Source organism: Hippoglossus hippoglossus, chromosome 21 (genome assembly GCF_009819705.1).
Source record: "Hippoglossus hippoglossus isolate fHipHip1 chromosome 21, fHipHip1.pri, whole genome shotgun sequence".
In the NCBI taxonomy this organism is placed as follows: Eukaryota; Metazoa; Chordata; class Actinopteri; order Pleuronectiformes; family Pleuronectidae; genus Hippoglossus; species Hippoglossus hippoglossus.
The window spans coordinates 9,800,538-9,818,728 of NC_047171.1; the positions used below are offsets into that span (position 1 = coordinate 9,800,538).

Sequence of the window (18,191 nt, forward strand, 5' to 3'; positions counted from 1 at the left end):
TACCAAAATATGACTTAACAACATGCTCCAAATTCCTAATTTCAACACATGCAACAGACTGATTAAATAATTCCCCTCCAAAATGACACGTAGTCTAAAATTACAACTTTATTTTCATGAAATTACGCAGTTCTTTCTTTATTTAACCACTTAATTACAACCTTTTGCTCGTAATATTAAGATTTTATTCTAAAAACATCAACATTTTTGGTTTTTCTTCAACATGTAAGAATTTTGGTGAGAAAGGGATAACACTTTGGCTATAATATAAGACACAATTTTCTGAAATGTTGGTTTAAAACAAATGGGGGTTGTCTAATATTTCAGGAGTGAGCAATTACATGTTCGTTTATTTCAACAGATATTCTTTTGAATGGAGAATAGCAGTGTAACTATGATCTTTTGCAGAGTGTTGCATCATGTGCTCTTTGTAGTCTTAATGTTGGGTGTTGGGGAAGTTTGCCTTCAGGGCTCTCAGCCAGAAGCCTTACTGCCAGAAGTGTGGGTTTTCAGTTGCTGTTTGATCAAGTTTAGGCAACAAAACTTGGTTAGGTCAAGGAAAAGCTCTCGATTTGGCCCTTTTCACAACATTAATCAGGATTTCTGGCAAAGAGCCTTGAAGGCAAACATCGCCCTGTGTGTGGGCTTGTGAGTGTTTTTGAGTCAGGCTTTAGTGAGTCTTTCAGAGGTAATCAACCTGAAAAGTGTTTCATTAGTCCACTTTAACCCGCAGGATTTCCTGATGGCTGGCGGGGAAATTAATTCATGACAAGTGAAAACGGGTTCATAGCGTCTCCCGACGTCTTCACCGCAGAAATTAACCAGGGAGAAAACCTGTCAAATGGCCAAGAACAACATCTGTCACAGAAGATGAGCTCAAAAAGGCTGAAGTGTGAAAAAATGTTGACTGCGATGAGAGTGAGAGACGAATCGACTCGCCACAGTATTCCAGTCAGCTGACTCGTGGCCACTCTGAGCCGTGTGAAGACATTTCACCCAACTGCAAATCTGGTAAACAGCCACACGGCATTTTTGAGAAGGTTAGGCGAGGATGAGAAAATTGTATTTTAAATCCATTCACAACAAGTGTTGTTTTGTATGTTCATCAATATACTTTCCGTCTTGCTAATTGCAGTGTGTTCTGTAAAAAACAAACACTGTGCTGTCAGTCATATTCATTTTCCAAACCTTATGTGAAATGCATTTATTTACAATGCATGATGCCCAAACCGCTCAAAAAGACCTTTGACCTTTTTGGTACTTTGTTATTTTATCCTATTATTCTATATATTATTGTTTTGTGAGGTCACACCGACCTTAACCCTTGACCACCACATCTGTAACCACATCTATTAGTTAATCCTGAAGTCAAAGTGGACATATGAAATTCCCTAAAGGCAATCCTGAGATGTCACGTTTACTAGAATGGGATGAAGAAGACACTGCTGGTCATGTCTGTGACTGATGAAGATTCAGAATGTTTGTCCTGGATTGAGGTTTACAAAAGAGAAGTTTTCATAGAAGTCAAAATAAAGCCTAAAATGATGAATGGTAGATGTAAGCAGATTTAGTCAGAGCAGCAATCAACAAACAAGATCCTCCAATAAGACGAAATATTTTTCGACCAGTTTACATGAAGCAGAATTAAAAAATCTTGCAAAACCACAAGATTTCTCCTAAAGTAACAGGTAGTAATTATAGACTTGGTTGTTCCACAGTGGGGAGGGTTTTTCCATTGGTGGTTCACATATTAATTTTACTGTCTGACTGGTAGATGAGATTTCAAACCGCTCCCTCCTCTGTGGGTGTTTCTGATGGTTTCTCAGACTTTCAAAACCTTTCCAGGAAAGAGAGGAGATTAAATTCCACTTACAATTTCATTTCTGAAGCGCTGATGTGAGCGGAGCATTAGAAGGTGGCACATGGACCTAAGTCAGGAATAACTGGCTCTGCCACACACACACACACACACACACACACACACACACACAGACACCTTGTCCCCAAAGAAACATTTAGTCATCGTAATATCACTTTCATTATTGGAAGTGAAGGGATATATAAATGAGTTGTAATGACCACTTCCTCATTAGAATGCCAAAGCAGTTTGAGTGGGAGCCTCCCAGTGTGAAAAGTCCCTTGCCTAACAAAGCGAGTGATAAACACTAAATGCCGAACAGCTCATATTCAACAGTAATCAGACGAGCTGTATTTCACAAGCACTATGCAAATGACCATTGAGATTGCCTTATTAATCTTAATATGTGTGTTGTCAACCACTACTTAGTGAAATGCCGGACAGTTTTAGATCTTCCCAAGCTTGAAATGACAATATTTGAGTGTCGCCAAAATTAAGTAGCTTGTGCAAATCTTTCATAAGCGCTGATTAAATTCTAATGTGCCCAATAAATCATTAAACTTAAATGGGTTGAGGATAGTTTGATTTATGTTGTGAAACTACTTAATCATTCTGCGTCTTGATATAATTGTGCAGAACTGGTTGTACACTTTGCCTCTGGAATCATTAGGGTGAAGAAGAGAATGTGATATGATCCTGCTCTGAAAACCAGGTTCCAGGGTTCCAGAGAGCAGCACAATATGTAACCCAGCTATTGCCAGCTCATCATGAATTTATTCCTCAGGGCTCAGGTAATCATGAATAACATTTTCATGATGTAAAATCCACCTCTGTGTGTGTGACATTGTTATTGTAATTACAAATTCGACTCTTATTGTGATTATTGCAATGTTTCCATATTATACAACATATGTCTGCATAAACCATGCACCATCTCTGTCCAGTACTCTTTGTATATGTAATATTATGTTAATCATACTTATGTTATTTATTGTTATATGGCTAAACAATATGCTCACAGTATCAGAGGACACAAGTTTACATTCATTAAAAGCATTAACATGAGGTTGCCATCTGCAGCACAAATTCATTATTTAGTGTGAAGTCGAAAGCAAAAAAGTAATTCAATAAATATAAATACATACGATTAACATTATGTAGGAAAGATAGTTTAACAAAAAACTGTAAAAAAACTACAAAAGAATGGAGTGACACCGGGATGGTGTTGGTGGTGTTGGTGGTGGTGGTTGCCCTGGAGACAAGGAGCACTGAGGAGGACGAGAAGGGCTGGAACATGCGACCTGAAGTACCATGACTGTGATGATGACACTGGAGAAACTACCAAGCGCTGCTCAGTGAGAAAGTGATCTCAGTCTCATTGTGGAATTTCACTTCCCTCAATAATTTAACATAAATAATGATTTTACAGTTCGTCGTAAATAAGCTCTCTCTCCCACTACCTGTGACCCTGTGCCTCGCAGAGCCAGATTTATATACTGCAGTGTCTGCATCACATTGGCACGGCTGCTTTGAGTCACTGCTTCTATAGGAGGGGGGAAGAAAGTATTATCAGCCTTGAGTCTAAGTTGGTGTACAAACTAGATAACAAACATATGTGCACATCCATGACACATAGATCTATGTTTATTTACAATAACCAGACTACATTTTAGCTTAAACAAGTGGAAATAAACTTAATTGCCAGAAACAGAGAAATAATGAGCAGATGTTTACAGCTTAGTCACAAGGTATAGACATTATAATTGTGTTCTTTCCTTGATCCTGATTGGGATATAAATGAAACTGTATCCTGCCGGGAGCCTTAGCTAGGGTATAAGTGCAGGGTGAACAATATGTATTTTTCTTAAAAAAAGCTTTTTTTAATGCATGTTTCTTTGAAATTAAGTTTTCAGGTTTAATTTGCTATAGTTTGTGTTCAGGTGCTAAAGTATTACAGATAACAGTTCAACCTAGACTGAATCTTCAACTAATCAATATCTGTGAAATGAATATACAATAAATTTGTTGCCGCATCACAACCATCATCTCAACTGAAAGACAGGAAACATTCAAACGGTGTTAAAGGGAAAGTTCACTCATTATCTACTCACCACTATGCCGATGGAGGGGTGGGTGAATTGTTTGAGTCCACAAAACACTTGAGGAGTGTTACTTCAGGGGTAAACAGTGTAGCAGCCATGTAGCAGCTATGTAATAAAACAACAGAACAAATATAATATATAATACAATTCCTCCATACTGCTCGTGTGGTGTCATTCAAGTGTCCGACTGCCCCGACATTCATATTCAACTCGAAACAAGGGCATTTACACCAAGTTTTTAGCCTAAAAGTCCACAACCAGAAGTAGCGATGCTAGTGGACGTAGCCATGCTAACGTGCACCATGCAGTTGTGGTCGTGGAGTTGCAGTGTCAGTCTCAGCTGTCAATCATCATATTTTAGCCCATTTTTATAGCATCAAATTGATAATAAAAAATGTACACTTGGACTCACATTAGTGCAATAACAACTACCTTACATAACATAACATAAACTATCTGATTTATTAAACGGGTATTTTTGTTTGGTCCATGTCCCATCTGCCAACATGTACAGGGCCTGGCTTCATACAACCGCTGCTTCGTTTGAGACTTTGCCACCATCACCAGCCCACTTCACCGGCTGACCGAAAAGGGACAGCCATTCAACTGGGATGACGCCTGTGCTGCAGCCTTCACCCGACCAAAGGCAACCCTCACTGAAGCCCCAGTCGTGGCCTACCCCGATGCCCAAAAGCCTTTCATCGTGGACACTGATGCCAGTAATGTGGGGATCGGGGCTGTCCTTTCCCAGGAGGTAGGAGATAGGAAGTTTTACTTCAGTCGCGCCCTGAGCCGGGCAGAGAGGAACTACTGTGTCACACGTCGCGAGTTGCTGGCTGTTGTCCTGGCCCTACGGCAATTCCAGCCATACCTGCATGGCAGCCATTTTCTCCTCCGCACTGATCATGCCTCACTCACCTGGCTCATGAACTTTAAAAACCCTGAAGGTCAAGTGGCCCGCTGGCTGGAGGCCCTCCCGGAGGATGACTTCTACATCCAGCATCGATCCGGAAGACATCATGGCAATTCTGACTCACTCAAGGCGCCCCTGTGCAGCACTCGAGTTCCGTAACTGCCAGCGGCAGGAGAAGAGAGGTCAGGTGGCAACTGTCCAGACCACCAGCAAAGAGGAGGGGTGGCTCCCCTTGATCACAACTGAGGCAACAGCAGGAGACAGACGTCACTGTTCATGTGAGAAGTGTTCACATTTATGTTAAATAAATCATTCAGCTTGCTGTCGTGCCGTGTATGGGACGCAAGTAAACTGTTGGAAGAAAGTTCTGTGTACAAGCCTCTTCATTCTCACACGAGCTCCCTACAATATTTAGAAAATTGGGCCATTACCCTCCTGGCCCCACTCCTGGATCTGCCCTTGGAGGTAATTAATCTGCAATGCATCCTGGGTGACCGGGCCCCAGCCTGAGCAGCTCCAGTCTTACTTTGGTTGTCTGATCTGTGGACAATCCACTAACTGCAGAGGCCATGTGAAATACTGGCAGCATGTCAGGGCACAGTATCAGGGAACATTTATGTCTGCACTGTAAGGAACCAGATTCTCATAGAATCAATCAGGATTTATTGCTGGGTTGTCTACATGTTGTAGATGATGCTTTGTATGCGTGTGTATGCATGTGTGCGTGAACTCCTGGAGAGTTTGTAGCCTCTGGAGACAGACAGCCTGTGAAGAGAATCCAATATGTTGTTCCATAATGAAAGCTCTCAAGGGGAATTGCAACACTGCTTAGTGGGCTTTGAACAGTCCATTCAATCACAGGCTGACAACATGCTGGGATTTAGAGGCAGCCGCCCTCACTGCTGGCTCTCTGAGTAAAAGAGATAGCAATGCCAGGACAGTGGGAACTGGAACAAGTTTTAGAGCTCCGGTGTTGCACTTTACTGTAATTTTAAATTCTAACATTAATGACTGCATCAGGCGATTGGACCTGATTGGCTGAAACTGTTGCACAACGTGTACCTGTATGCTCTAGCGAAAAACATCCTCAGCATGCACTCATCTTTGTTGAAGGTTTTACAGCTTAGTTGCTGTGACAACTGGTTCACTAACCCGGAAAGACAGGAAAAAGTAGAGAACAGTGTGTACATGACTCCAAAGATGTGGAAAAATAAATACATCAAGCGAAACTGCAGGTCTCTCAAACCTCTGCCTTTAGAAGGGTTGACGTCAGCACATATTCGAATAGCCCACATGGAAACATGTCGACAGTGAAGTTGTTTTGGCTTCTGCTGTGGTGTCATGGTAAAGATTGATGCGCCGTCAAATACAGCCTTCACTTTTATTTTCTGTGAAGCGTCAGTCAATCGATTCACCGAAAGACATTTAAGATAATTTACATTCATCTTCGCCGATCATCCCTCAAATCAGGTAGAAATCCATACACTTCGTCAAAGGGGGGCTGCCATGTGAGAGTGAGAAGGGAGGCAGTGACAGATTGTTTCGATCACACTCTATTACCATCTTAAGGCAAGTGATTTGACTTTGCATGGGGCAAAGGCTCCAGTGCCGATCTCGTTATTGGATTTTCTATGATAATGCCATAAAATGTCATCAGCTGGAAAAGAGTTGCATCTATCATGCACGAGCAAGTGTCACAAGTAATGACACTTGATTATTGGTGCTCCATTGGGATTTTCCTGCAAGTGCACAAGTTTGTGTGAGTGTGTGTGAGAGAGAGAGAGAGAGAGCAGATTTTAATGTGAAAAAAAATGGCCTGAGGAGCAGAGGTTGTGGTAGAAGAGTGAAGCTGCTGTCTGACTCCTTTTCTCTTTCTAACCTGAAGGCACAATGTGGCTGAACGGTGAGAGATGTCTTCAGTCCGCGCAGACCTCATCTCGGAGGAATGAAGATGTCATGCTGTGACTACAGGCTACACGACACTGCCATGTCTGTGGCTGCACTGCTTGAGAGCGGCCTGACATTTGATGCAAGGGGGTGTAAAGGACCCTCAAAACTATGAGGGCTGTATTGAAGTAGCACTGGATCCCGTCTAGAGGGGGATAATGACAGACGGCCACAATGAGGCCAATCAAATGACATATGTGCACCTCGAAATTTCCCACTTCTGCTATATTCCTGCAAAACTACAAACAAATGTGAGTCAAGAAATGATGGGCACATTTTTTACTCTGACAAGGAGGTTGTGTTTTCGCTTCTCCGTAGGTTAGCTGTCAGCAGGATTACGCAAAAACTATTGAAAAGATTTCCACAAAAAGGGCAGAAGGATAGAATGTAGGCCAAGAAAGATCCCATTCAAATTTGGTGTGGATTTTTTCAAAAAAAATCTGCCATATTTAGGGGACTCATTTCTAGTGTGTGCAATTTGGTGCAGATCCAAATAAAAATTAGGTTCATATCGGGGGGATACCCCAGTGTAATTGGGTTTTACCAACTTCACAATAACACAACACTTACAGCAGTGAAAAGAACACATGATCACAATACAGCTTTAAATATTGACTGATCTTTATTCATATTGAATTAAAAATATAGTTTTGACAGATTCATGTAACAAAAGAGAGGGAATACGTATTTACTTGTTCTAGTTTGGGAACTGTGTCAATTAACCAGTGAAAAGGGACACTTTAAACTGGTAATATGCGACAAGGTATGGTCTATAAAACTTCTCAATCATTCTCATGGAACAATTATGACTTTTTTCAATGACAGAAGAAAGTATCTTCTTCCAAACTTCAATGTACTTTTAAACAGATTCAATGACTTTTGAGGAGCTTGCTAAAAATGACCTCTTTACACTGTAAATGTAAATCCTGGATATTTGAAAACAACACAAGTGCCACCAAAACCATCAAATGCAATGCAACACTTTATAATGGTGAGTGTACAACAGGGCTATAGTATTCTGTAGGTGATAAGCAGTGTATAAAAGTTATGACAACATTTAATTAATCCAAAGTCGATACCGTTTAAAATCTTTACGTTTGAAAATGAAACTGCAGTATTCACAAAACCTTTATTCGTCCGACTCAATTCCTGCATAAACAAAACAAGTTGTGCTTGTGTGACTCGCAATTGAAATATGTAATACACCAGAGAGCGTAATCCAATTGTCAAATTGTGCATCAGTTTGCTACAATGCCAGAATGAAAATAACTCACCCTGATGATTTTGGTGTCATGAAAAATGGCCCAAGATCCCATTTTGACAATATTAGCTTCCTGTAGAAATGTGACTTCTAGAAAAGAGTGAACATTTAAATCCTAATGGGGCCGGAGCAGTTCCTTTCTGTACAATTTCTGTGATTCAAAGGATCAGTCCGGCCCAGACAAAGTGTCTTCCATTGCTTTTCTCAAACGTCAATAACTCACTCTCAGAGCTGCAACATGATATTGTTACACCATTCAATCAGTATTGCCATAAATGGATGAAGAGCTGAATATCATCTGAAAGTAAACAATGACGGTGCTCAGTGGAAGTCGAAATTAAAACTAACCCCCCCACAAATGTACCATAGGTCCTCAAAACTCACAAAGTGGTACCGGTGGATTACAGTATTACATTTTTTTTTAGACTGATTAGAAATTTAATATTTATTATTTTTGCGACAGCTTCTTAAGAGTGTACAAAATCTTTAAAAAATCTCAAGAGGTGGATAATACTGAAACAAGCATGGAGGGTAGTTTGGGCATAATACACCCTGTGGAAAAAATAAAGCGAGAAAAAAAGAAATTCACTCCCTATAAAAGTGAACAAGAGCAGAGATTTAAAACACACTATCCACCAAGTTGTGCTGAAAACACAATCACACAATCACAGGTAAAATGGTGGTGTGAAAGGGGGGGGGGGGGGGGGGGGGTTGACAAGAGACCCTGCAAGCGTTTTTAAAGTTCACTCCTCAAATTACATTTTACAGAATATATATGTATATATATATACTGTATATATATTTATATACATACAGGAAAGATATCCCCAAAAGTAACAAAAAATACAGTAAACACTCAAAATACAATGAGGCAAGGAGAGAAAGAAACAAAGGAACAAAGAAATGCTTCAGCTGGAGAAAAGGAGCATCATTGTTCTATTTACAGATACACGGGCCACTTTTTTTTTTTTTAAACCTACCTAGAAAAATACTATCCGCTTTTTTATTTATTCATTTTTCATTTATTTTAACAATGGTAAAACTGTTGAGCGGCCTATTATCTGCATGTCTTTGTCGTTTGGTTAAAAAGACAATTAGTATTTCCATTTTTACAGTTTTACCATCAATTCCATATATAGCAAACTGTGCTTACTCAACCACTGTCACATTTCCCTTTCACGGCGTTATGTAGAATATACACATCAGAAACAGTAAAATCTGAACATGACAGCCACACAGTTTGACTCCATTACAATGGTAGAATATGTGTTTGTCAGCTGCTTTATGTGCGATTGGTTTGATGACGCATTTCACGAAATGATGTCTCGTCGTCGAAGAAGTTCGTCCGACACATTAAGAGCATTTAGACGTCAGCTGGATGGAGTTTATGCTGTGAAAACACGTCCTTGTGATATTAATAAGAAAAGAATGGAAAAAAGAGAAATAGAGCAATAAAACAAATTTAAGAGAAGTCTGCCTTTGCTTTGGGGGAACACGAGAGGTTTGTCATTTACAGTTGTCAGTTTCCCTCAGCGAGTCAGTGGTCAGGAGGTCAACGTCAACTCGTAAAATTGACTTGATGTATTGACTTTTTCCTTTGACAATCATATCATATTTACTAACCAATGTAAAAGTCATTGCAAGGTGTAGATACTTCTGAATTGTACTGTACTACGTTAGTAAAGGTGAAATCTGTCCCATATTGTAAGGTAACGTAAGGTGTTAATGAGGAGCTTCAGTTTTGGTCTTTGTAAATCTTTTCTCATTTGGCAACGATATGAAAGGTTCAGCCTGGACTCGAGTTCCTCTGAAGGGCAAACATCCGACCCCTTAAATGTGGGCAACTGCTTGACAGACGAAAGATGACACCTTCAAACTGCATATCAAAAATTTACAACGAGACCCTTAAGAGCAGGGAGGAAAGTAATAGGAAAAAACTTTACACAGCATTTACAATATATATGATCGCATTTGCTTAAAATAAGAAGAAAAGCAGATGCAAAAAAATAAATAGAACATTTACTATAAGGCCGATTTTCTGGGTGAGTCAGTATTTATAGTTATTGTGCTATTTAAATATCTTCTGTACTGAGGCTTTTACACAGTAACTTTATATATTTTCACGTGAAATCATAACTTATGTTTTAGACCAACATAACTTCCAGTTAAGTTCTGGTCTTTGCTCCAAACGTAGCTGCTTTTCAGGTTTTTCAGTGTTTCAGCTGCAGAACAGTGTTTTTGCTACATACAACTCCACAGTCACCTCCAACGACAAAGAGAGAAAGAACGGCAGTCAGCTCTGGTCTCCTCTGCCAGTTACAGTGTACTTGCACATTCTCCCCTGCTAGCTTCTGTAACATTGATGCATTGGCCGGGTAACATTTCTGGAATGCTAATACCTCGGTTTTAAACTTGCCGCAGTATTACAGCCTATTGCCTGTCGTTCGGGGTTTCTCAGCCGCTGCAGTGGGTGAGATGTTGGGTAACATGATTTCCCCACAGGACAAGTGAAAGTGGATGAATTAGCATTCAGAAAGCTGAAAGCCCCCTTGTGATGCCTGCCGGCTGACAGTGCCAGCAGGTTTTCCCCTCCAGAAGATTGGCTCTATTTTTCCACAGAGATCCATTACGCAGCCCTTTTGGTGACTCTCCACTGCTGTCATTGCACTTAAACACACAGCCAGTACAGTAGGGTACATGTGTTACAACTAATACCTCGTGGGTGATGGCAAAAGCACATAACTGGATTCCAACTCTAACCACAGAGGACATACTCAATACACAGATTTGCGTAAATAATTTATAAGAGGAAGCTTAATCAAGTAAAAACTTAAATCAAGTCAAAATCTTTCAAAGTGTGATCTAGCACAGCTAAATGAGGTTGGTAACAGAGCAATGTCAATGTTTGAGTGATACTTAAAACTGATGTGACGACTGCCTGTTTAAACGCTGCGCCCCACCCACCTGTAAAATTCAACTTTTTTTCTTTTTTATAATTGCAAATTTCATCAGCCCATCTACTGTGGTATTATGGCACTAACTAGCCCCCCCCCCCTTTATCTTTATCCTTTGATTTCAATTGGTCTGACATCCCTTTATGATGTGGCAAATTGTGCCTCAGCTGGAGCTCAGCTGGATGATTATTATTTCCCATAAAACCTGAGAGGGATAGAAAACACTGTGCCAGGGTAACATCTGTGTTTGGGATAGTAAGTCGTCAGTGCCGTCTGTCCGAGCCGCTCCTCTACCTGGTTGTTTCCACAGCAGCGGCACGAGGTTGTGAGTTTGACACAAATAGAAATGTCGGATCCAGTGTTTGTGGAGCTAAACCCATCTAAGGGACTTGTAGAAAATGTATTCTTAATCACTGGACTGCTGAAAATCAATGTATTTATTGATGAAAAAGTCCTGTAAGTCTACTGTGTCCATAAAAGTCCACTAAAGTACAATTTTCAATGGATATCTAACTTGTCGTTAACGGTATTGAAAACCTCACTCTCTACCCTGTTCTCTACCCTGTTACAGTGTTCTATCATCATGTGGCCCAACTCTATTAGTAATATGATTTTCATTAGAGGTTATGGATATGCCCTTTCATGGTAAAATGCCTAACGAAGAAGATGAAGTGAGAACTCAATGAAACCATTGCAAATCATAATTGCAACATGGTGAAATAAATTAAGAGCATGGATAACAGCAAAGTCATTTGGCTGTGCCAGAGCATCACGTTCTATCACATGATCTAAATCAGGCCTCGATCAGGCGATGACGTTTCCATCAGAGCTTACTGTGTCTTCTGGCAGTTTTGTATGAGTACAGCAAGCTAGAGCCATCAGTGGAATCAGCGATCACAATCTATTTTTCCAATTTTCAAAGTGTTCCATGGACAAAATTTGTAGGAAGCCTTTGCAAGACAGTTATGACGCTCGTGAACTACCTGAACCTTCCGAGACAGAGCAAGGCCCTGTAGTCGTGCAGTGTGGTCAAAGATAACTTTCTGTTTCTGTGACGTATGAATAGTATGAACACAGAGAGGGGAAAGAAAAGAAAAAAACTCTTAGCCTCATCATTTCGTCTACTTAAATATATTTCCCGACACAGCTCGCTCCACAGATTGTGGACTGCGTCTGACTGGTAATGGCGTATTTACAGCTCTGCAGGGTTGGCCTCTCTGCCATCTCCACTGTGCTCTGGCTGGGTGTCTGTGCTGTTTATCCTGCACTTCATTATTCACATCCACCGTAAGACTAGGTGACAAAGTAAACAGATCCCTGATGTCTAAAAAAAAAAGAAAAGAGAAAAAAAAGACACACAAAACACCACGCATACTCTGCTCCTCTTAAATCTCTCTCTCTGGGCCTGTTTGAACGTTCTTCACAATCCTGCTCCTTGTCCAGTTAGAAACAGTTCCTCCATTCCCAGGCACCAGTTCCATTGAAGCGTAAATCCTAGTGCTGCAGTAACTATAAGTCATGTCAGTCACGATGCTGCTTACAATGATCTTACCACGAAGGTATTTTCGAACTGGTCCGGTTTGCTGGCTCGTTGTCGGTGAAGGAGAACCGGAGGGATCTCAGGGTAGGGGAAGCTGCGGGTCATCCTCTGAGCGATCAACCTTTAAAATCCCTCCCCAGCCGTGCCAGTAATCTGTTGAATGCTTTCCACCAAGCACTGGGTGAATATCACAGCTTTCCATAAGAAAGTGGCGACATTTACTTTTTCCTGTTGAGCTGTTTCTGCACCGCGACGCCGACTGCCATTACCGACACTCTCTCCCCGCACGAGGTCAACTGAGCCGCTCCTCTCCTGAATATTTCAACAGGCTTTATCTGTTGCTGTGTATGTATTTACGTATATGAATTAATGTGTGGTTATTACTGGTGTGTCAAAGCTGCAGGCATGTTAAAATGTTGCAGGTTGGATATGAGCTGTGTGTGATGAATGTTTGAAATCCATTACTGCTGCAGCGACATGTAAAACATGTCAAAAGTCAAAGAAACATGAGCGCAGGCATGGAAGCAACATCTGGGCTCTTAAGTGTGACTGAAGATTTGCTGGTAGGTCACGACATGACTCCATGTGCATGTGTCATTTGACAGATTGCACACATGCAATAGCAATGTGTGCAATCTGCAATATGTATATCTAGCTGTGTGGAAAATGAGGTAAAAGAACGTGGTGAAATGGGGAATGGTAATTTATTGGCACGTAAACAAAAAGTAATCATAAGTCATGTAAATTCATGGCAATAATCCTCTTTGGGCTATCCTCTGTTTGTTTCTCCCTTTCTCATTCTATCATGCATCTAATTTCAACCTTTGATTGTGTTGTTTCTGTGCCTCACGTTTATTAAAAAATGCCGGGACAGCTCGCGCCAGAACAGAACCCACCTCGGGGAGAGCTGTCTACTCGCTCTAGGGGACAAGGATGAGGTTAAAAAATATAGTCTGAGTGTCAAGTGAGGCCGTCGATGACTGTTATTGTGGTCCTGTCAAGAATAGGCCGAACCATAGAGTGAGAATAAAAGACTTGCAATCAGATATAACACAGAGAAGTGTTCGGGGAGGGTGCAAGGAAAGCCCAGGTTGACAAGTACTCTGAGGAAACGAAAGGACCGTTCACAGTCCATTTATCTCCTTTCTTAACCCTCTATTCATGCCTCCATTGTACGACAGCGTGGGGTCACTACACTACAGTGTTCCTCTGTCTGTACGGAGGGGGCGGCAGCACGTTGCCAGCTTTCATAGCAGCCTCGGACAAATATTCCTGGTTTTCAGCCACAGCGGGGCGAATGCGTCCGTTCTGCCGGTAGAAAAAGCGCGTGCTGCAGTCCTGCAGGTACTCGGGGTTGTGCAGTGTGGATTTTGGGGGGAGACTGTGCTGCCAGTATTCGGGATTGTCAAAAGTGGCCTTCTTGCCTTTCTTATCAAACATGATGGTGCCGCTGGTGATGCCTGAGTGCAGGGCGTGTCCTGAATGCCCCGGATGCAGGGTGTGTGATGGATATGACGGGTGGGGGATGTGGCCGGGAGGGACCCCATATCCAGCGGAGGAGACGGTGTGGCTTGATGTCGACGGGTTGACCGTCTGCGATACTGACTGGGCAGCGGAGAACCCGGGCCCAGAGATGGTGACTGCGCCGGCCAATCCGTTCTTGTCCCCAGGGTTGAGGAGGGTATTCAGGTACAGCGGCTCATTGATGTACTCATCGCTGTGGGCGGACTGGCTCTTGGAGGCAGCGGCAGCTCCAGCCATGTGCAGGGTGTGGCAGCCTGCTCCATCGACCACTGCATGGGCATCGCCGTTCCTCCGGCGTGTGACGAAGGGGTTTTCCTCGACAGGGTTGAGATATTCTAGAAACAAAAACAGGGGACAAAACGATCAGCTCAGATCATTTCATCTCATTTGAAGCCACTAAAAAGTAAAATACTGCAACACGACAATAATAGAATATAACGTCTGCAACTGTCAAATGAACCTGAGTTGTTCTTGTCTCTCATGGCAGTCATGTAACCATCCTGGTCCTTTTCTCCTTTTGTCCCTCGTTCTGCTAAGAGACCAGTTGGATCTGCACTGTAACGCTGTCCGCCGCTGTCCTCGCCTCCAACTTGTGAAGAGAAAAGAAAGAAAGGAGGCAAGAAATGAATTATGGTCCGTTATAAACTCTCCGTCTCTGAGAATGAAAAGGATCCTGGATACAGATTTGTGACATCTACTAAATCTGTGACACTCTTTTAATGCAAGTCATTCTTCACCAATAAACAAGCACCTTGCATCCTCAATACAATTTATTTTCATGAGCTATGTCTATTTCATCTTGTGACTACACTCCCAGGCAGGGCTATGGCTAATGGCTGCATGGTTAAATCACTCTGTATTTTTGAGAGGATTTGAGGGATTTTAATGATGTGGGATGCATTTTATATTCATTTTTCATCTGAGGACAATAGACAGATCAATATCAGTGCCTGAGAAGAGCCATCATTGTTATGGCACACACGTGCCACACCAATGCACACACATAACCTTTCATTTTGCTTCCTCCTGTGAAACACCACTCTCCAACTAAATCATGTTACACACGTTTTCCTAATGCCTGTTTGAGGGCTAATTTCTCCTGCTCAGTAGAAGAAAGACCGACCAACATATGTCACCATAACAAAGGCCCCGTGCCCCAGTCAGAACATGTTCAGGTGCAGAAATCAGTTATTCAACTTGCACATATGGCAGATCATCACATTTGGTTATTGTGCTTTTGGCTAAGGTGAAATGCCTTAATGCCCGTGACCTTCCCTGATTTACATTCAGGCTGTGCAATCAATAAAATATTGTATGATTTCTATTCTGTTTGTGTATATCCAAGGTTGCTTGTTTATTGTGTGTGTGTGTACATGCAGGTGAGTGCATGCAAGCTTATTCAAGGGCCACTTGTATGAGGGACCTCTCCAACAACTCGCTTTGAGGTCCAAAAGACCTAGAACCTGCCGCCACTGCTGCGACTTGGACAGTAGCTGCTAAATACGAGCCAGGCCAGATGTTCTCATCTCCCAAATCCTCTACCAGACCCGCTGGAAACAGCAGGTATGGAAAGAAAGAAGGGTGTCAACTAATTCAGTTTAGTTTATAAAGATGAGTTATTGCATAAACTACCCAAACTAAAGCCAACTTTTTTCCCCCAGGATTGAAATGAATGTGGGAAGTGTGGAAGAGGGTTATCAAGGACTTTATAAAGAATAATAACAATTACTTAATATATTACACTAATAACTCAACGTCATGCAATGCTCGGTTTGAGGTTGGTTGTTATTCATGCCCATAAATTGTCGGCTTTAATAAAGGTTTCAGTGAAACCACCCTTTGGGCCATCACATCTGCAGAGTGGTACCTTCAGCGGAAACTCCTGCACTTCCGTGTGATGTTGTCATATCATATGCATAGATACATTTTACTTGGAGATGTCAATTGTGTCAATGGCTTAATCAGATTATTGCTTTTCGTCATAACAATGGCAGTTCCTACAATATTGGGCCGAATGAGAATGCCTTTTTTCCAAGTTTCCACAATTTTAAGAAAACACTCTTTACCTTGTCCTGCAGTGAGAGCCGAGCTTGGCCCGAGGGTGTGCGACCTCGGGGACGCCTGCTTCCTCAGGGTGCCATTGCAGCGAGGGTCGTCCTGGTTGACTCGGCCAAATCCGCCGCCAATTTGTCCCCCCGAGGCCAAGTCCTGTGGAGGGAGGCAGCTCCCTGACACGGGCGGAACAGAGACCACTCTTGGGAGGGTGGCCAACATGTCCTCCATGCTGAAACTGGGGTCCTGGTAGCTAAACTGGTTCTAGATAGATGGATGAAGAGGGAGTGGGTTTAGTTAGCACAGAGATGTACACAGTGTGAGCAAACCCCATGAGACAAATACAACTAGGAAGAGTTATGGCAAAGTTTGTACTGCTCATGTTGGGCAGAAAACAAACAAACATGCAACAAAAAAATCAATAAAATACAAATAAATCATAAAACATAAATAAAAGCTCCATGCAAAAAATATTGTGCATCGTAAAATGAGAAATTTCAGGTTCATTGTATTATCTGTACTATTTTTATGTGACAGGCAGCGGAGACAAACAGCAGTGCCAAACAATGATATGGCAGCATGACTGCCAAGGACAATTTAATTAAAAGGTTTTTAATTAAAAGGCTCCATGCAGCAAAGTCTGCAGCCGTATCAGCCCTGCCCTGCTGTGTACATCCGTGTCTACGCTCGCAGGAAAAACAAAAAAAAGTGCTTTTTAGAACCTCACTGGGAGCTTGATTCTGATTCATCTTTGTTCTGTCTCTATTTTCCAGCAAGATGTGGGTTTTTCTGTTTCATGTCCATCAGTTTCTGTCCCTAACACGGGGTCTGATAAGCCTGTAATCTTCCCTAATATGACAAAAACGTTCCCAGTGCATTACACACAGACAAGCAAACAAAGCCCCTGTATTTCTGATGTGTAAATTAAGGTGCAAGGTCAAATCCCACTTTCCCAACAACGAACTCAATATGACCTTGGTACCAAGGCCTCGACCAAGAATTAGAGCCAAATAGCCTTTTGGATTCAAGAATTTATTAGAGATGGGTCTGTCACTATAGCTGCATCCTTCTGATGGACTCATTTTACTTTCTGGTGTTTGTTGTGACAGTATTTCAATAGATATCAGCACAAAGAAGCTGCAAATATCAGCTTTAAACCAAAGTTTGACTATATGCCCTGTTCGAACTCTGCTTGTATCCCTCTTGATTCATCAGTATCAGTTGAATATTTGCTTAAGCCTGGAGACAAAGCTCGAGAGCTCACGCCGTCTTTTCTCATTCCCCCTTAACTACATCTACTCTATCAACCTGTGTCAGTCCTCATCTGTACTGCTCCTCCTTCCTCCTCCTCTCAGTATTTCCAAAGGAAATAATGACAAAAAAGTTATTCAAGTGAACCACCAGGGTCATTATCATTCTCTCATAATGTTGGCCATGAAGACCAGTGGTCAGACGGAGCATCACACTTGAATATTTCGAATAGACTAGTAAAGTGCTCCATTCAAACGTTCCCGAGGAGCGTGGTCACCATTGAACTCACTGGTTTTCATGGTCAAACAACTCTAAAACTCTCATTGTAAAGAAATAAACAGCATCACTCTATCTTATAATAATATAAATCTCTGTCTGTCTGTCTGTGGAATGCATGTCACAAAAAACCTTCATCTTATTGGCTTCAGACTTGCGGAGGCGCAGTGTTGAACTTGGTGCGGTTTGGACATGCAATATGTTCAACCTTTAAAATAAAATTCAAAAACAGGCGTCTAATGTTGGGACTCAATTTACGTTAATTGTGACAACAGCATGTTCATGTTAACGGCAGCGACAACTGATTCTCCAGTTCTGGGTTCTGCGAACTGAGTGGAGCTGCCCAGAACTCTGAATCAACAGGTGAACAGCTCTGTGTGCAGCAGCAGTGGTGCAGCTTCAGGGGCTCGATCACTGCAGGTCACTTTTTCAGTTTCAGAAAGAAAACTGCAAGCAGCATCACCACAGGCCAAACAAACAGCCCCTTCCAAACAGGCATGTTTACAGCGGGCG

At 41.9% G+C, this 18,191-nt stretch overlaps 1 protein-coding gene across 3 annotated transcripts in view; it reads right to left on the reverse strand.

Annotated features, from left to right (window-relative positions):
• Positions 1 to 7,423: 7,423 nt before the first annotated feature.
• LOC117754645 (receptor tyrosine-protein kinase erbB-4-like) overlaps positions 7,424 to 18,191 on the reverse strand; it is a 286,366-nt gene continuing 275,598 nt past the window's right edge. For all 3 annotated transcript variants that reach the window (XM_034573682.1, XM_034573681.1, XM_034573683.1), the window contains exons 26-28: positions 16,166 to 16,415; positions 14,560 to 14,688; positions 7,424 to 14,434 (exon numbers count right to left, since the gene is read on the reverse strand). In XM_034573682.1, the coding sequence (XP_034429573.1) occupies positions 13,767 to 14,434; positions 14,560 to 14,688; positions 16,166 to 16,415 (1,047 nt within the window). In that variant the 3' untranslated portion in view covers positions 7,424 to 13,766. The remainder of the gene's footprint in view (positions 14,435 to 14,559; positions 14,689 to 16,165; positions 16,416 to 18,191) is intronic.